This window comes from Staurois parvus, unplaced genomic scaffold, assembly GCF_062004578.1.
Source record: "Staurois parvus isolate SC_StPar_1 unplaced genomic scaffold, SC_StPar_1.0 ptg000298l, whole genome shotgun sequence".
Taxonomy (NCBI): domain Eukaryota; kingdom Metazoa; phylum Chordata; class Amphibia; order Anura; family Ranidae; genus Staurois; species Staurois parvus.
Genome location: NW_028318094.1, coordinates 7516492 through 7532582, shown reverse-complemented (window position 1 = coordinate 7532582; position 16091 = coordinate 7516492). Strand labels below are relative to the sequence as shown.

General features: G+C 41.9%; 1 protein-coding gene across 8 annotated transcripts in view; it reads right to left on the bottom strand.

Moving 5' to 3' along the window:
- SGCD (sarcoglycan delta) overlaps nucleotides 1-16091 on the bottom strand; it is a 1017926-nt gene that overhangs the window by 279281 nt on the left and 722554 nt on the right. For all 8 annotated transcript variants that reach the window (XM_089682837.1, XM_089682835.1, XM_089682834.1 and 5 more), the window contains one exon: nucleotides 1080-1265. In XM_089682837.1, coding sequence (XP_089538963.1) covers nucleotides 1080-1265 — 186 coding nt within the window. The remainder of the gene's footprint in view (nucleotides 1-1079; nucleotides 1266-16091) is intronic.

Here is a 16091-nt window from a genome sequence, read left to right as displayed (position 1 = left end):
CAGGGAATTAGACATTCCACACATTCGGATGTGTGAAATACTCGCAGCAGCTGGGAAAAAAACAAAGTGGCATTACACCATGATGCATATTTTTTTACAGGTTTCCCATCATGTACAAGTGACACTGTGGTGACAGGGTCAACTTAAAGTGTATCTCTAGCCAAAATCTATTTTGGCCTCAGAAAGATTGTTGAAGGGCTAGAACCTGTATCAGGTTTTGATTGCCGTCTGTGTACTCACTAGAAAGGATAGGTGGGGGGCATTTATGCTCCCTCTTTGCCTGGGACAGAAAGTGATGGAAATCATCCAATGGGGACATCTATTCTGTCTAAAAAGGGATTTTACTTCACTTTTGGTCTCAGAAAGATTGTTGAAGGGCTAAAACCTGTATCAGGTTTTGCTTGCCGTCTGTGTACTCACTAGGAAGGATAGGTGGGGGAAATTCATGCTCCTTCTTTGCCTTGGACAGAAAGTGATAGAAATCATCCAATGGGGACATCTGCTCTGTCTAAAAAGGGATTTTTACTTCACTTTTGGGTGAATTTCTCTCACTTGTCACATTTCTGGAGCCAAAAATAGCTTTGACTAGACATAACACTTTAATGCCCAAAGACAGGTCCACCCTAATAAAACTTTTCTGCCAACCATGAGAATACTGTACGCAATAAAGGGGAAGGGTGGTTCTCCATATATACAATTTCTGCAGAAAACAATGTGCTTGTCGGAGCAATTGCCCTTGATGGAGTTTACAGCAACCTCTGAAGAGAACTATACACGCAGGAAAGTCTAAAGCTTTTTTATGTTGATTACAACCCATGTAACATCAATATTAAAAAAACAATAGACACTGATTCATATAAAGGATTACAATTGTAAATGTCTGAGATAATAGTTTGAGACTAAAAACAATAAATCATGTAGCTTTATAAAACATACAAGCAAAAAGGAATATATCTATATTTTAGAAGGAAGGATGCCCCCATTTTTATAAAGGTAGAAAAAAGGACACCCTCTACCCTTCTTCTCAACACACTCACTGCCAGCTCTTGCTCTACAGTCTGGTTACCACAGTTACTTACAATAGTAAAGTTCATGACTTTCAGTATCCAGATGGTCATGGCGAGGTTCACCAGGATGAGTATCATTAAGAGCAGAACAAAGAAGTACAGGCATCGCTTCCTCCAGCCATATATCCCCACCTTGTAGATATGGGGTCCCTCGCTGCTGGAGAGCGTGCTCCTCTGAGCATACTGTTCCTGAGGCATCTGTAACAAACACACAGAAAGACATGGTAATTGTTGAAGTTTCTTTCTGAGAATGACAGGAGCAGAATGCAAAAAAAATGTACAAAGACCTGCTTCATTTTAAAATGAAACCTTAAAAAGTATGACGCTATATTTAAAAAGAGACTCCAGCCAAAATAAAAATAGCAGGCTACATAAGGTCATGTGCCCTTTTTTTAATTATAAATTGCACAAATGCCTGCTATGAAAGTGTACTTGTACTTTGCCCACTTAAAGCAGAGCTCCTGGTTTTCAACTGACTCATAAAATAAGCAGCACCGATATTTCTTTTTTTTTTAAATCATCTTTCACTTTAATACTCACCTTCTCTCTGGTGCTGAGCCTTATGGAAAGTCTGCTCCGCTGGCAGTCCTCTTCTGGGTTGAAAAATGGCCAGCATCTATCAACCCACTTTTTGCCAGCTCAGGCTCTTATGAGCACACCTTAAAGGTGTGTCAGCATATTGGCCTTTTTGCTTTTCCTCTATTTGCATTTCAGAAAACAGTTAGGGGTCCCAGATCTCTTCACCATTTCAATGGGGCATGGGGAGTTGTAATACCTGCCTTTAGAAGGAACAGAGCATTAAAACCTTACCCCAATCCTCCAACACTTATCTTGTGGATCAGATTTTTTTTTGAATTGGGAGCATTTTTTTTAAAGCCCCCTTATGAAGCATGTGGACAATGCAGACGGCCAAATACTCTGGTACCAACATGGTAGAGGTCATGGATGTTAGCATGCTCTGGTATACAGGACTGGTAACCTTTTACCGGGGGCAAACACAACCATGTGTGACCCTTTTGGATGCATGTACATCACACGGCTAAAAAAAAAATGGCGGAACCTCAGCAGAAAAAGAAGCATAAACAACAATTTAATGGCTCTTTTTGCACAAATGTTTATGCTCGTTGATGGGCATTTGCTTTTATAATTTTTTTTTTCTCAAAATATTCCCCTCTTTTGATTTTTCTCTATAATCAATGTACACATGAAAATGCAGAACGCTCCTAAACACCACATTTAGCCGTGTTTATGCACATCAAGTGTTTTTTTCTGCCTGAAAGCTTCTCTCAAAAATGCACTTTGTTTTTTTTCCAACCTGCAAACACTCCTCTGCAAATACACCTGTAAACGCCCAAATGTGCAAGGACAAATAGGCTAACATAGAACGTAGGAACATATTTCTATGGGTTAAAGTGGTTGTAGATCCTCACTGACTGGCCTCAGTTGATACACAGAGATGAAACAAATCCTTCAATACTCCTACATAAGCTGTACCTGTCTATCTACAGCCATGCATCCATTCAAAGTGCAGAATGTACACAGGATCTCTCAGCTCCGAAAAGCAGGGGGTGGGGAGCTGAAGTTACATCAGTGAGGAGAGCTCTGAGAGCTGATTGGAGGGAAGGGACACCCCCCCCCCTTCACACAGGAACAGAGCTGAGGCTGTCAATCTGCTGGAAGTCCCTCTCCTGTCACCATTTTTCACCTGGTGTCAGGAAAACTTGTCATACATGACTCATGTTTATAGCAAAGGAAGGAGGCAGGAGAGATAAATTACACTTAGAGCTCTTAATTGAGACAAGCACACACTGTAGAGGGATCTGCTTTGTTCATATTTCATGTCTGAGGTTTACAACACCTTTAATTAAAGTTTACCATCCAAAGTGTGCTGATGAATATGGTGGAAAGTGGGAATTCTAACTTCATTGTAACACATATTCACATCTATCAGCATGAGCTTCCATTGCAGCCTGTCACATGACAACTTAAAGCTGCAAACAAAAGGTTGTTGCTTCAAGACTTCCCTTTGACAGGTGCTATAATAGCAGATCTGTACCTGTACTGTCTGCCTTTATTTTTTTAAAGCACTGAGCAAACTGCTGGCACTATATAAATCCTGCATATTAATAATAATAACAGGTCACATCTAGCTGGTCTGCACAAGACTGCAACATAGCCCAGTCCAGGTTGGTTCACTTCTTTCCACTCATCACCTACAAAATACATAAGTATTTCTGGAGCACAACACATTCATAGAAATGGAGACTCCCGAAAGCCTAGGCATCAATGGCTTACCATTTGATTTTTTATGCTCCCTACACAGAGCCGCTTGCCCCATGGCTTTAGACAAAGAAATATACACTGACCGGCCACCTTATTAGGTACACCTGTTCAATTGCTTGGTAACACAAATTGATAATCCGCCAACCACATGGCAGCAACTCAATGTATTTAGAAATGTAGACATGGGTAAGATGACTTGCTGAATTCACACCGAGCATCAGAATGGGGAAGAAAGGGGATGTAAGTGACTTTGAACATGGCATGGTTGTTGGTGCCAGATAGGCTGGTCTGAGTATTTCTAAAACTGCTGATCTACTGGGATTTTCACGCACAACCATCTCTAGGGTTTACAGGGAATGGGCCAAAAAAGAGAAAATAACCCAGTGAGCGGCAGTTGTATGGGCAAAAATGCCTTTATTGATTTCAGAGGTCAGAGGAGAATGGGCAGACTAGTTGCTGCGACTTTCAGATGGTAGGGTCAGAATTTGGCATAAACAACATGAAAGCATAGATCCATCCTGCTTTGTATCAATGGTTCAGGCTGGTGGTGGTGTAATAGTGTGGGGGATATTTTCTTGGCACTAGCATAGTGTACCTAATAAAGTGGCCAGTGAGTGTATGTATGTGTATGTCTTCTCTCTAAAGCACTTGCGTATTATTTTTCCCCAAGTGAAATAAAGATCCTCTTTATCCAGGCCTATTTCTTTGCTACAAACTGATGTTAAGAATAGAAACCTCTTCTATCTAATAAACACACTACAAAACCTTTGTGGTCCTTATGACAGAGCTGCTATCCACAGATGGAATGTAAGGGTATTCCTGGTGGAATACCTGATGCATACCACACACTAAACTATTAATGGCTACAGGCAGTAAAACACTTCAACATTAAATGTTCGTGCTAAATGGCAGGTAAAAAAAGCTACATGCACAATTGAAATACATACAATTGAAATGTTCTGTTAGGTTGGTATTAGCCTCTCCTGATCAGTGGACAGTAAATAAGCCATCTGATGATCGTCATGATCCAGTGAGCAGGCAGGCAACACAGAAACAGTACTGTACTGCTGGCTATGCACAGTAGGACACATGTGAATTACAAAAGTGCCTGAAGGGAATTAAAACAGTTCACATACTTTAACTAATGTAGTAAAAACACAGAAAATGTAATAGTATCTCACAAAAGTGAGTCCACCCTTCACATTTTTGTAAGTGAAAATGTCCAAATTGGGCCCAATTAGCACTTTTCCCTCCCTGGTGTCATGTGACTCATTAGTGTTAATGGGGAGCAGGTGTGTTAAATTTGGTGTTATCGCTCTCACTCTCTCATACTGGTCACTGGAAGTTCAATATGGCACCTCATGGCAAATAACTCTGAGGATCTGAAAAAAAGAATTGTTGCTCTACATAAAGATGGCCTAGGCTATAAGAAGATTGCCAAGACCCTGAAACTGAGCTGCAGCATGCTGGCCAAGATCATACAGCGGTTTAACAGGACAGGTTCCACTCAGAACAGGCCTTGCCATGGTCAACCAAAGAAGTTGAGTGCACGTGCTCAACGTCATATCCAGAGGTTGTCTTTGGGAAAATAGACATATGAGTGCTGCCAGAATTGCTGCAGAGGTTGAAGGAGTGGGGGGGTCAGCCTGGCAGTGCTCAGACCATACACCGCACACTGCATCAAATTGGTCTGCATAGCTGTTGTCCCAGAAGGAAGGCAACCAGGTAAGGAGTACAAAGACAAGTGTGTCTTGCCTACAGTCAATCATGGTGGTGGGAGTGTCAATGGTCTGCGGCTTCATGAGTGTTGCCGGCACTGGGGAGCTACAGTTCATTGAGGGAACCATGAATGCCAACATGTACTGTGACATACTGAAGCAGAGCATGATCCCCTCGCTTCAGAGACTGGGTCGCAGGGCAGTATTCGAACATGATAACAACCCCAAACACACCTCCTAGATGACCACTGCCTTGCTAAAGAAGCTTCGGGTAAAGGTGATGGACTGGCCAAGCATGTCTCCAGACCTAAACACTTGAGCATCTATGGGGCATCCTCAAACAGAAGGTGGAGGAGCGCAAGGTCTCTAACATCCACCAATTCCGTGATGTCGTCATGGAGGAGTGGAAGAGGACTCCAGTGGCAACCTGTGAGGCTCTGGTGAACTCCATACCCAAGAGGGTTAAGGCAGTGCTGGAGAATAATGGTGGCCACACAAAATATTGCCACTTTGGGCCCAATGTGAACATTTTCACTTAGGGGTGTACTCACTTTTGTTGCCAGTGGCTTAGACATTAATGGCTGTGTGTTGAGTTATTTTGAGGGGACAGCAAATTTACACTGTTATACAAGCTGTACACTCACTACTTTACATTGTAGCAAAATGTCATTTCTTCAGTGTTGTCACATGAAAAGATCTAATAAAATATTTACAAAAATGTGAGGGGTGTACTGACTTCTGTGAGATATTGTAAATGTATTATACTGCTGAAGATGGCTTAGATTAAGTCTGTTGCCAAAGTGACCTTAAAGCCAGCCATAGTGTACATAGTTTGAATCTCGGCTGGTCCCTGCTGAACCAGTCTGATTTGAACCATGTATGCGCATTTTGTTCCCCCCCGCCCAGAGAACACAATTGTCCCCTTGGGAGGAATTCCAAGAAAGGAAAATCGCTCCATCTTTGGCCGGCTTTAGTAAGCTTTAGTTAGCATTCTGAACATGATGTCAGCACATTAAAAAAGGTGTCCAATCGTCTGTATACATCAGTACTCAGCTTGCTACTCAATGTTTACAAGCTGCTTATTACATAGACTCTGTAGCCTAATTCCATCTCAAACCGAAGGTGATCCTATTTGATCCCCTTTCCCATTGTAGTCAGAAATACTTTCCTTAAAAGGAGTAGTAGGGTCAAAGCTCTTTTGTCCCTACTTCTGTGGGCCACAGGAGTGCACTTTGTCCTGCACTCCTGTGACCCAGTTTCAGACGATAGCGGGTTTAAGCCTGCTGTTGTCCCTGAGCTGGTCCAGACTCTGGAGAGATCCCGACTTCAGTTGATCTTGATGAGCTCTCACAGCGGCTCTGAGAAGAGAGCAATGACTGTCGGCCACCGCTGTCTGCTATGCCCCCTGCGCTCACTGGAGTGCTGGGCAGTGGAAAGGAGGGAGCGGCTGTCGCAGGCTCTTGGTGCCTCACTGAGAGGCTGAGCCAGGTGCCGCTCCAGACTCGGGGGGTGGATCTTGGCTTTAAAATCTGGATCTTTCCCCAGCCTGGACCAGCTGAGTGACGTTAGTCGACAGCAAGCTTCAGCCCGCTGTCAGCTGAAAAAGGGTCACAGGAGTGCAGAACGAACTGGAGAAATACAGCCAAAAGAGCTTTGGCTGTACTTCTCCTTTAATGTCAGGATCCACACAGATGCCTGAACAAGCAGCTGGTTCAGCCTCTCAGCACACCGCTGAGACCCTGACCCAACCCCTCCTGCCCCCTCCACAGCCCGGCGCTCCAGTGAGAGTTGGAGGGACAGAATAGACTGGTGACTGAACGTCAAAAGAAGACCAAGAACTGGGTCTGAGTCTTTGATCGGTCAGATCTCAATGTAGAGGCGGAGGGTTACATCCACCTAGGGGAGTATAAATGTTTGGGTTTTTTTTATTTCCAAACTTCTCTTTTAAAGTCTCACAACTTCGTATCTCCCTTTACCTCCACACTTTATGATTTGGATCTACTTTTAAATACCATTTTCAAAATGTAGCTTCCAGCCCTCACACACCAGTGCTCTGTGCTGGCAGAGCTGAGTAACAGCCACACTCCTTACAATAAGTGTCCTCATACAGACCTGTACTGCAATAAGGGGTGAGTCTGAACAGGTCTGTTACACTTGTGAGAGCATTGAGTCTCACCCTGGAGCTTCTTGTACTGTGCAGGCATATTTAAAAGTGTTGCCTAAAAGCACACCACAAAATTAAAAGTCTTCTGTGCTTCTCTCTGATTCTTTTTCACTTTTTTTTCACTGGGCCTACCTTGCCTGACCTTATGACTAATCCCCCTATTAGCCATTAAACTGTGAAATTAGTGACTGCTTTGCTGGCAAATAAAGGGACCCTCGCTAGGCAAATGTGTGGCAGCTGGTAAAGCTTATCCATCAAGTTAGACAAACGCAGGCCTTGCTAGCAAAGTAAAATTATGTAAAGAGACTTTTCTGAGTAGTAAAAGTAATAGTGTTAATTCTTATGATGACTTATCTTAGGCAAGATGTTTACTTTTAACAATTTTAAATGATCCCTTCTGGACTCCTTTGTATGCGTTTTTGAATGGGAGATCTTTTTGTTAATGGTTCTGTATGCTTTGCTGAAGGACAAAATAAAAAAATAAGTTTAAAATTAACCAAGGTTCACATTATTGCTAAGTTAACAAAAAATGGCATTCAGGTGTTCCCCCTCTTGTTTGGCCTAGGGATGTAATAAAGATTATTATACGGCAAAGGTATTTTTTGGTGTGAATGGGCCCTTAGAGTCTTGATCCACCTTTTTTCTTAATTTCTGTACGTGCCAATTCTTTATTTTGCAAAGCAGCTGCTACTCACATAAGGGGAAGCTATATTTTTAGCTCAAACATTGTAATCCTCAGTCCCCTGAGTCATTATCATCAATAAAAGAATACAAATAACAGCTATTATAACTGACTGTAGATTGTCTCTATACAAACCTGTCCTAGTTCCTTCCTCAAAACCAGTCTGAGTGCTGGGGCATTATTATGTCTGCTGCTGATGGGGTAGGGGGAGGCACGAAGCTGCAGGTTTTCCAAAAATGCACTTGTATGTACAGGGGACAGTTTCCATGGACACAGCTGAAAAGTACCGAAAATAGCATTCGGTGTTTTTTTAGGTAGATCCGTAGTTTCATTTGAGTGCTGTGTGGGTTGGTTAAAGTGGAATACAGCTTTAAATGTCAAGAGAGGGATTAAAAATGAAAGCTGCACTTTAAAGCAAGCATAGTTAAGAGATTGATATGAGGAACGATAAGCCAATTATCCACTTGTGACATTGTTCAATGCCCATGTGTCGTGTTTTGACTCTTCTCCCTGTGACTGATTATCTGTTCTCTGAAACAATCTCACATTCTAGGATTCTTTTTTGCTTGAAGACGTGACCTGCCACTGGTATATAGCAAACAATGCCATTTGATGAAGTAAAAGTCAAACCTGTTTTTCTAAAAGCAGAACTCCAGACATTTGTTTAGCTTTGAAGAGAGCATGGAAGACATAGAACCTCTACCAGATTTCTATTGTTGTTGGCTAAACTCCACATCAGGACACAGCAGCACTCTGGGCTATGGCCACATACATCTGGATGATTAGCTGTGTCCAGTTAGTGTGCAGTCAGAGCCACTGACCCTGCTAGTCATAGCTGTACGCACACCCTGTGCATGGAGCTAGGTTCACCTCTAGTGAAAATTGCAGATTATTGCCAGCGACCACCTATCTACATGAGCCCCTTAAGTTGGCCATACACTAGTGGAATGCTGCTTGAACAGTTTTGTCTAAAAGTGAAACTAAAGCCCACAGTACTTACCTCCAAAGTCTGAGGTCCCTTGCCTGGCTTCTTCTGGGTGATGGGATGAAGCCATCTTCATTTGCCAGCATGGGATGATGTCACTCCTGCACATGTGCAGGAGTGCAGCCATCATGGCGCACAGGACCTGTTTCAGAATGTAAACTGAGCTATCTTTTCTGCAATAAAGATCTTGCCTGCTTGCAGTTTTTAAAGTGTTCCTAAACCCACAACAGTAAAATCAGTCTGTATATGCAGTAAAGCATGCTTGTTATACTCAATGTGGAACCTAAGGAGTTAATTCTCCACATTGTGTAAAAAGGATGTTTGATCCTGCCTTCTCTGATCCTCCCCTTTTTCCATTGTCCTCTATTATTATTATACAGGATATATATAGTGCCAACAGTTTGCTTAGAATATAAAGGGAGACAATACAGCAACGATACAGTTCAATGGAAGAGGGTTAGGAGGGCCCTGTTCCTTAGAGCTTACAATCCAAGAGTATATCTCCTGATAGAACAGAGGTTTGGAGCCACCCTGCACATTCTCAGTTTGGTGTGTATCGCTAGTTTTTTATTCTTGGGAGAGTGCATGTGATAAGCACAGGGCCAATCAGCACTGTCCAGACAGGGGTCAAGGGTGCTGCATCCTCCTAGAGGAGAATGAAAACTCCTTCTACAGGCTTTAACCAGTGCTCTACAGGACACTGATAGAAGTCACAAGAGTGCTCCAACAGCTGATGAGAAAAAGTATTTAGCAATTTATATTTACTAAAATAATTGCATTAAAGTTACCTACTTTCCTGTCTGCTCCTGTACACTGAGCTTCACATAAAAAGTTCACTGTAGAAATTCAGCAATGCCAAAGCCGACTGAACTCTCGCACATGCGTGGGAGTGACATCATATTGGCCTAGTCAATGAAAGCAGCCAGCAACTGATACCCAGAATCTGGCCTCTCGAAGATGTCAGCAACTGTCAGGAAGCTCCAGGACGCCACATCACTGGAGCCAAGGTGAGTATAGTTCCACTATAAGTTCAAGGGTAGAGGATTGAGGTGTATACTATTGTGCAAAAGTTTAGGCAGGCTTGAAAAAATTCTGTAAATTAAGAATGCTTTCAGAAATACAAGTATTATTAGTTTATTTTTATCAACTAACAAAATGGAAAGTAAATAACCACAAGAGAAATCCAAATCAATATTTGGTGTGACCACCTTTTGTCTTCAAAACAGCACCAATTCTTGTAGGTACACTTGCACACAATTTTTGAAGGAACTCAGCAGGTAGGTTGTTCCAAACATCTTGGAGAACTAACCACAGATCTTCTGTGAATGTAGGCTGCCTCAAATCCTTCTGTCTCTTCATGTATTTCCAGACAGACTCAATGATCGGGGCTCTGTGGGGGCCAAACCATCACTTCCAGGACTCTTTGTTCTTATTTACACTGAAGATAGTTCATAGACATTGGCTGTATGTTTGGGGTCATTGTCCTGCTGCAGAATAAATTTGGGGCCAATCACACACTTCCCTAATGGTATGTCATGATGGATAATTATCTGCCTGCATTTGTCAGCACTGAGGATACCACTGATCCTGACCAAATCTCAAACTCCATTTGCAGAAATGCAACCCAAACTTGCAAGGAACCTCCACCATGCTTCACCACGGACACTCATTATTGTACCTCTCTCCAGCCTTTCAGCAAACAAACTACCTTCTGCTACAACCAAATATTTAATCTTTTGACTCATCAGTCCAGAGCACCTGTTGCCATTTTTCTGCACCCCAGTTCCTATGTTGTTGTGCATAGTTGAGTCTCTTAGCCTTGTTTCCATGACGGAGATATGGTTTTTTGGTTGCAATTCTACGATGAAGACCATCTCTGGCCAGGCTTCTCCGGACAGTAAATGGGTATACCTGGGTCCCATTGGTTTCCACCAATACTGTGCTGATGGCACTGCTTGAAATCTTCCAATGTCAAAGGTACGTAGTACGTAAGCATGATATGTCTTTCATCTGCTGCATTAACTTTCCTTGGCTGACCACTTCATCTATGGTTCTCAGTGTTGCCCATTTCTTTGTGCTTCATCAAAAGAGCTTGAACAGCATATCCTGAAACCCCAGTCTGCTTTGAAATCTTTACCTTGGAGAGACCTTGCTGATACAGAATAACTATTATGTGCCTTGTTGCTGTGCTCAGTCTTGTTATAGTGTATGACCTGTGACATGAAACGGTCTTCCACAACTTCACCTTAGTAGCAGAGCTTGGCTGTTCTTCACCCAGTTTTAAGCCTCCTACACAGCTGTTTCTGTTTCAGTTAATGACTGTGTTTTAACCTACATATGAAATTGATAATCATTAGCACCTGCTTGGTAAAATTGGTCACTCATACACCTGACTCTAATCCTACAAAATCCCTGACTTTGTGCAAGCGGGCAAAGTATGCAAGTGCAAGATTTGATGCTGGATTGAAGCTAAAGGCTAGTCACACCAAATATTGATTTGATTTAGGCTCCATGTACACGGCACACTTCTGAATGATGGAAACTGACTGCTAAAAAATGTAGATTAAAAAACGTCTGTTTAGCCTCGTTTACATAGCGCGTTTATGAGCGTTTGCGTTTAGAAGTGTTTTTTAAAGATAACCCCAGGAGACCTTCCAAAATGCCCAGAATGCACTGAAAAACAGTAAAAAATGTACTATTTCAGACATTTTGAAAGAAATGCAGAAGCAGAGAGAGCAGTATTTTTTTATATTAGCTGTGTTTTTTTTTGTGGTGTTTGGATGTGTTCCAGCTCATTTCTGTGCAGAAATTATTGCAACAGTGTCTAACATATTTTCTTTCATGCAAAACCTCAAAGTATGGTGTACCAGGTCCATTTGAGTACTGGGAAAACGCTTTGCATGCATTTTTTATGATGAAAAAGGCTCCGGACAGCATCTGGAAATGGAAGAGTTAAAAAAATGTCGAAATGCAAAGGCTTATAAACGTGGTTAGCCGCATTTACACGTGTTTACAAGCGTTTGGCGTTTGAAACTCTGATAAAATCTACTCCTGAACGCAAGTTTGGTGCGTTAAAAAAAAACAACTGCAAACTCAACTGCCTGTAAATGACTGTAAATGGCATAGTGTACATGGACACATAGGAACACATTAGGGAGAGTTCAGGGGCTGCTGGAAAAAATGCAGAAAAGCTCCTAAATGTGAGTTTATCAGCTGCAGTGTACATGGAGCCTTAGATTTTTCTTATGTTCGCTCACTTTGCATTTTGTAAACATATAAAAATAAACAATTACACTATATTTTTTAAAGCATTCTTACTTTAAAGCATTTTTTCACACCTGCCTAAATCTTTTGTACAGTATTCCTTGCTCTGGCAGTCTCCCACCATGCAGTGAGAGTAGTCTACTGAAGACTCTTTATTATTATACAGGATATATAGCGCCAACAGTTTGCTCAGCACTTTACAATATAATGGGAGACAATACAGCAACAATACAGTTCAATACAAGAGGGATAGGAGGGGCCTGATCCTTGAAGCTTACAATCTAAGAGAAATCTTCTCTTCTATGTTCTGGCCAACAGTCGCACTCTGACGTCACATACAATGCAGGAGAGTATTTTTACACTGTACATGAGGACATCAATGGCCTCTCCACAATCCAGAGCATTAGAAAAGAGGAGGAAGCTGGAAGCATGTCAAAGCAAGATATAGGGAAAGTATTAGCTTGTTCACACACTGCAGTGCCTGCCTGGTGTTTTTCCACACTAGATGAAGGTCAGTCACTGATAGAGTACATTTGTTTGCTATTTGCCCTGTTCACATTGCATTGCAGCCCAGATGTGCGGTGCAGTGAACTGTGGACATTCTGGATTGTACTGCAGAGTACAGGTAGGCACCGCATGTCACTGCACAGCAGCACAACACTCCAGGCCACTGTGTGAAGAAATGAATGAAGAGTCACTTTGTGACTTTTTATAAATTGAAAAAGGAAACTGATGCTCTGAAACATGCATCACACCGCCCCCTCACCGCGGCTCTTTGCAGACAAAAACTAACACCTGCCCGCATGCTAAAAACAGAGCGTTTAGCATGCGGGCAGTTTGAACAAGGCATTATACCTATATTCATCTACCCCTAGGAGGGCCCCATAGCAAAGGTATCTTTTACCAAAATCCTGGAGTTCAACTTTAAAGGAAAAGGGTAATGAAAGAAAATTTGGGCTATCACTGTTAACTTTTCTTCTGAAAATGCTACTTTGTTGTCATACTGATCCTTTTTTTTTAAAAGTGCAACTAAACTGTATCTGAGCACTACAAACCAAAAGCTCTATTTAATTCATTTTTAATATTCAAAGCAAACTCTCTCATTCACCTATGTCTCCATGCTTTATTTTGCTGAAAAATCACTTAGAAAAACACCTCCTAGGATCTCTGGCCGTAGCCATCTTGAATAAGAGCAGATGATTCATGGAATCCATCTGACCTTAGATCAAACATACAGGCAGGAGGATGTGCTTAGCTGAGAAAAACCCCTGCTCTCCCTCTGGAGACTCCTGGGATGTATGAAATAATTTGCCTAGGCATGGGAACTAGGAAGTAACCAAATGAATGTAAAATAAAAGTGTAAAACAAATAAATATGATATACTTTGCTATCTATTTATTAACGCTAGCGGCATAGGGATCCAAAATAGTCAATGTTGATTGAGAGAGTGAAGTTCCACTTTATAGAGAGACATCCATCATGGGCAGCACAGTGGCTAAATGGTTAGCACTTCCGCCTGGCAGTACTAGGGATGTTGGTTCGAATCCCAACCATGGCACCACCTGCCTGGAGTTTGCATGTTCTCCCTGTGCCTGCGTGGGTTTCCTCCGGGTACTCTGGTTTCCTCACACACTCCAAAGACATGCTGGTAGTTCAATTGGATCCTGTCTAAATTGGTCCTAATATGTGTATGTATGAATGTAAGTTAGGGACCTTAGATTGTACACCCCTTTAGGGTCAGGGACTGATGTGAATGTACAATATATGTGTAAATTGACAGCACTATATAAGTACCTGAAATAAATAAAAATCTCTTTTCTGATCCAGAACTACTGTGCAGATCAAATGCTTTAACTGAACTTAACTTCACTTGCTAGCTTTGTATTTTTCTCATAACAGGTTCCCTTCATGAGTCTGTGTGGGTACCCCTGCTGTAGTCCTGACATAAAACCACAAGTAGTGTGTAGGAGATAATGATTTTTTTTTTAAAAGAAGTATTACCAATAATTGCGCAGAGCACATACTACAATATATATATATGTACCAATATGTCATTTTTTCTATTTAAGTATAAAAGGTATTCTATATGAATATCAGTGGGTGTTCATGTATCCTTTGAAGCGAATGTAACAATATTTCATCATATGTTAAACCAAACTCGATTAAAATTAAAGCACAGTGTGAGTGCTCAGTGACTTTTAATGGGTTATTCAAATTCTCAGGAATACTTTTGAATATTTACATCTAGCTGGATGACAGCAACTGTTTCTGCAGATTTAAAGTAAGCCTATCCTCAGATAAACATTGCCAATGCTATTGCTGACCTCTCCTGAAAAATGCTAGTCGCCTGGCTATTATGCTGACCTTCTGGATTTAATACTTTCTGAGATGCTGTCCTGAATCAAACACAGATGAGGAAAGTTAGACTAGGTCAGTAAGAAGTCCTTATGTCCATTCTTACTGACCTAGCTTTAGTCCTTATGTCCATTTGTTCTGCGATGGTAAGGGCAGCCCAGTGACTTAGTGGGTAGCACTTATGCCTTGAGGAAATAGTGTCCTTGACTTGAATCTTCACCAGGACACTAACTGCATGGAGTATGCATGGTCCCCCTGTGTTCCTGTGTTCATATTGGTTTGCTCTAGCTACTCCAGTTTCTTCCCACACCCCTAAGACGTGTTGGTAGGTGAACTGACTTGCATCTAAATTGGCCTTAGCATGTGTGTACAAATTGATTTTGCACATGTGCTATCACATTCTGCACCCCATTCCCAATCCTAAGAGGGGAGGGATGAGGAAAGATCTGATGTCCTACCTTATAAAAGAAAAATTGTATAAAAAAGGCTTTCAATCATATCAGACATGGAACCAGACAGCTAGCCTATAGAATTGTCAAGAGTTGGATGTCACCTAACTTGTGATAGTGCTGGGCCCTGCCACTGTGGAAAAAGAGGTAAAAGGCACGTCGGGTTCTCACGAAAACAAATTGAAGGGCTCCAGAATGACTGTTCTAAATTGAGAAAATTGATCTTTTAGTTTTCTCTGGGATTTGTAATATCGGGATTAGGTACTGGAGTTCGGAGGCTTCAAAGAGTCTTGGGGGTTATGCAGCCTCCAGGTCTTACTGGAGACCAGGAGGCTGTGTTTGTGCAGGTGTCCACATCCTTTATAAGCAAGGGGCTGTCAGTAGTTCAGGACTCCATCTAGGACGCAGAAGGTTTCCTGTTCAGGTGGAGTAGGCAAGTGCAGAAGGGAGCTGAAAGAGTGCAGAGAATGCAGAGAGAGTCAAGAAAGATATGAGAGTAAGATGCAGAGGCTGCACAGGAGCAAAGCCATGCTATGATTTGCTCTGTGGGACCAGGCTGAAGGCCCAGGCTTGAGGCCTGAGCAGACCTGCAAGAAAGCCAGAAGGCCTAATGACATTTATTTTTGTGTTAGAAAGGATGGTTGTCTGTGAGGGCAACTGTTTGATTTCTTGAATTATTATTTTCTTTTCAAATTAAAGTTGGCCAACAAACACTAAACCAGGACTACCTGATTAGAATGAACGCATTGGGAGGCACTACACCTTGAGTGAAAATCCCCACATACTGTGTCACAAAACATACATACTCTGAGCTCTGAAGCAAGAGGTATAAAAATGACAGCCAGTCAACTAATATTTGGAAAATGTGTTGTAGGAAGTCAAATGAATGACTTATCCAGGGAGATGCAAACATCAATAGTGCATAATGAGCGGTGCTGCCACTGCTGGCTACATGTTGTTGATATTTACATGTCAACCCTGAGCTGTGGCGGCAGCCAATTGGGTCCATTCATGCTGTCTGCATGTAAATGCCAGCACAAACTTTACATGCCTACAGCCATCCGATAACTTTTTATGTAGGATTTTGCTGCCATGTGAATGAGGTTTTATAGGCAGAAGAATTA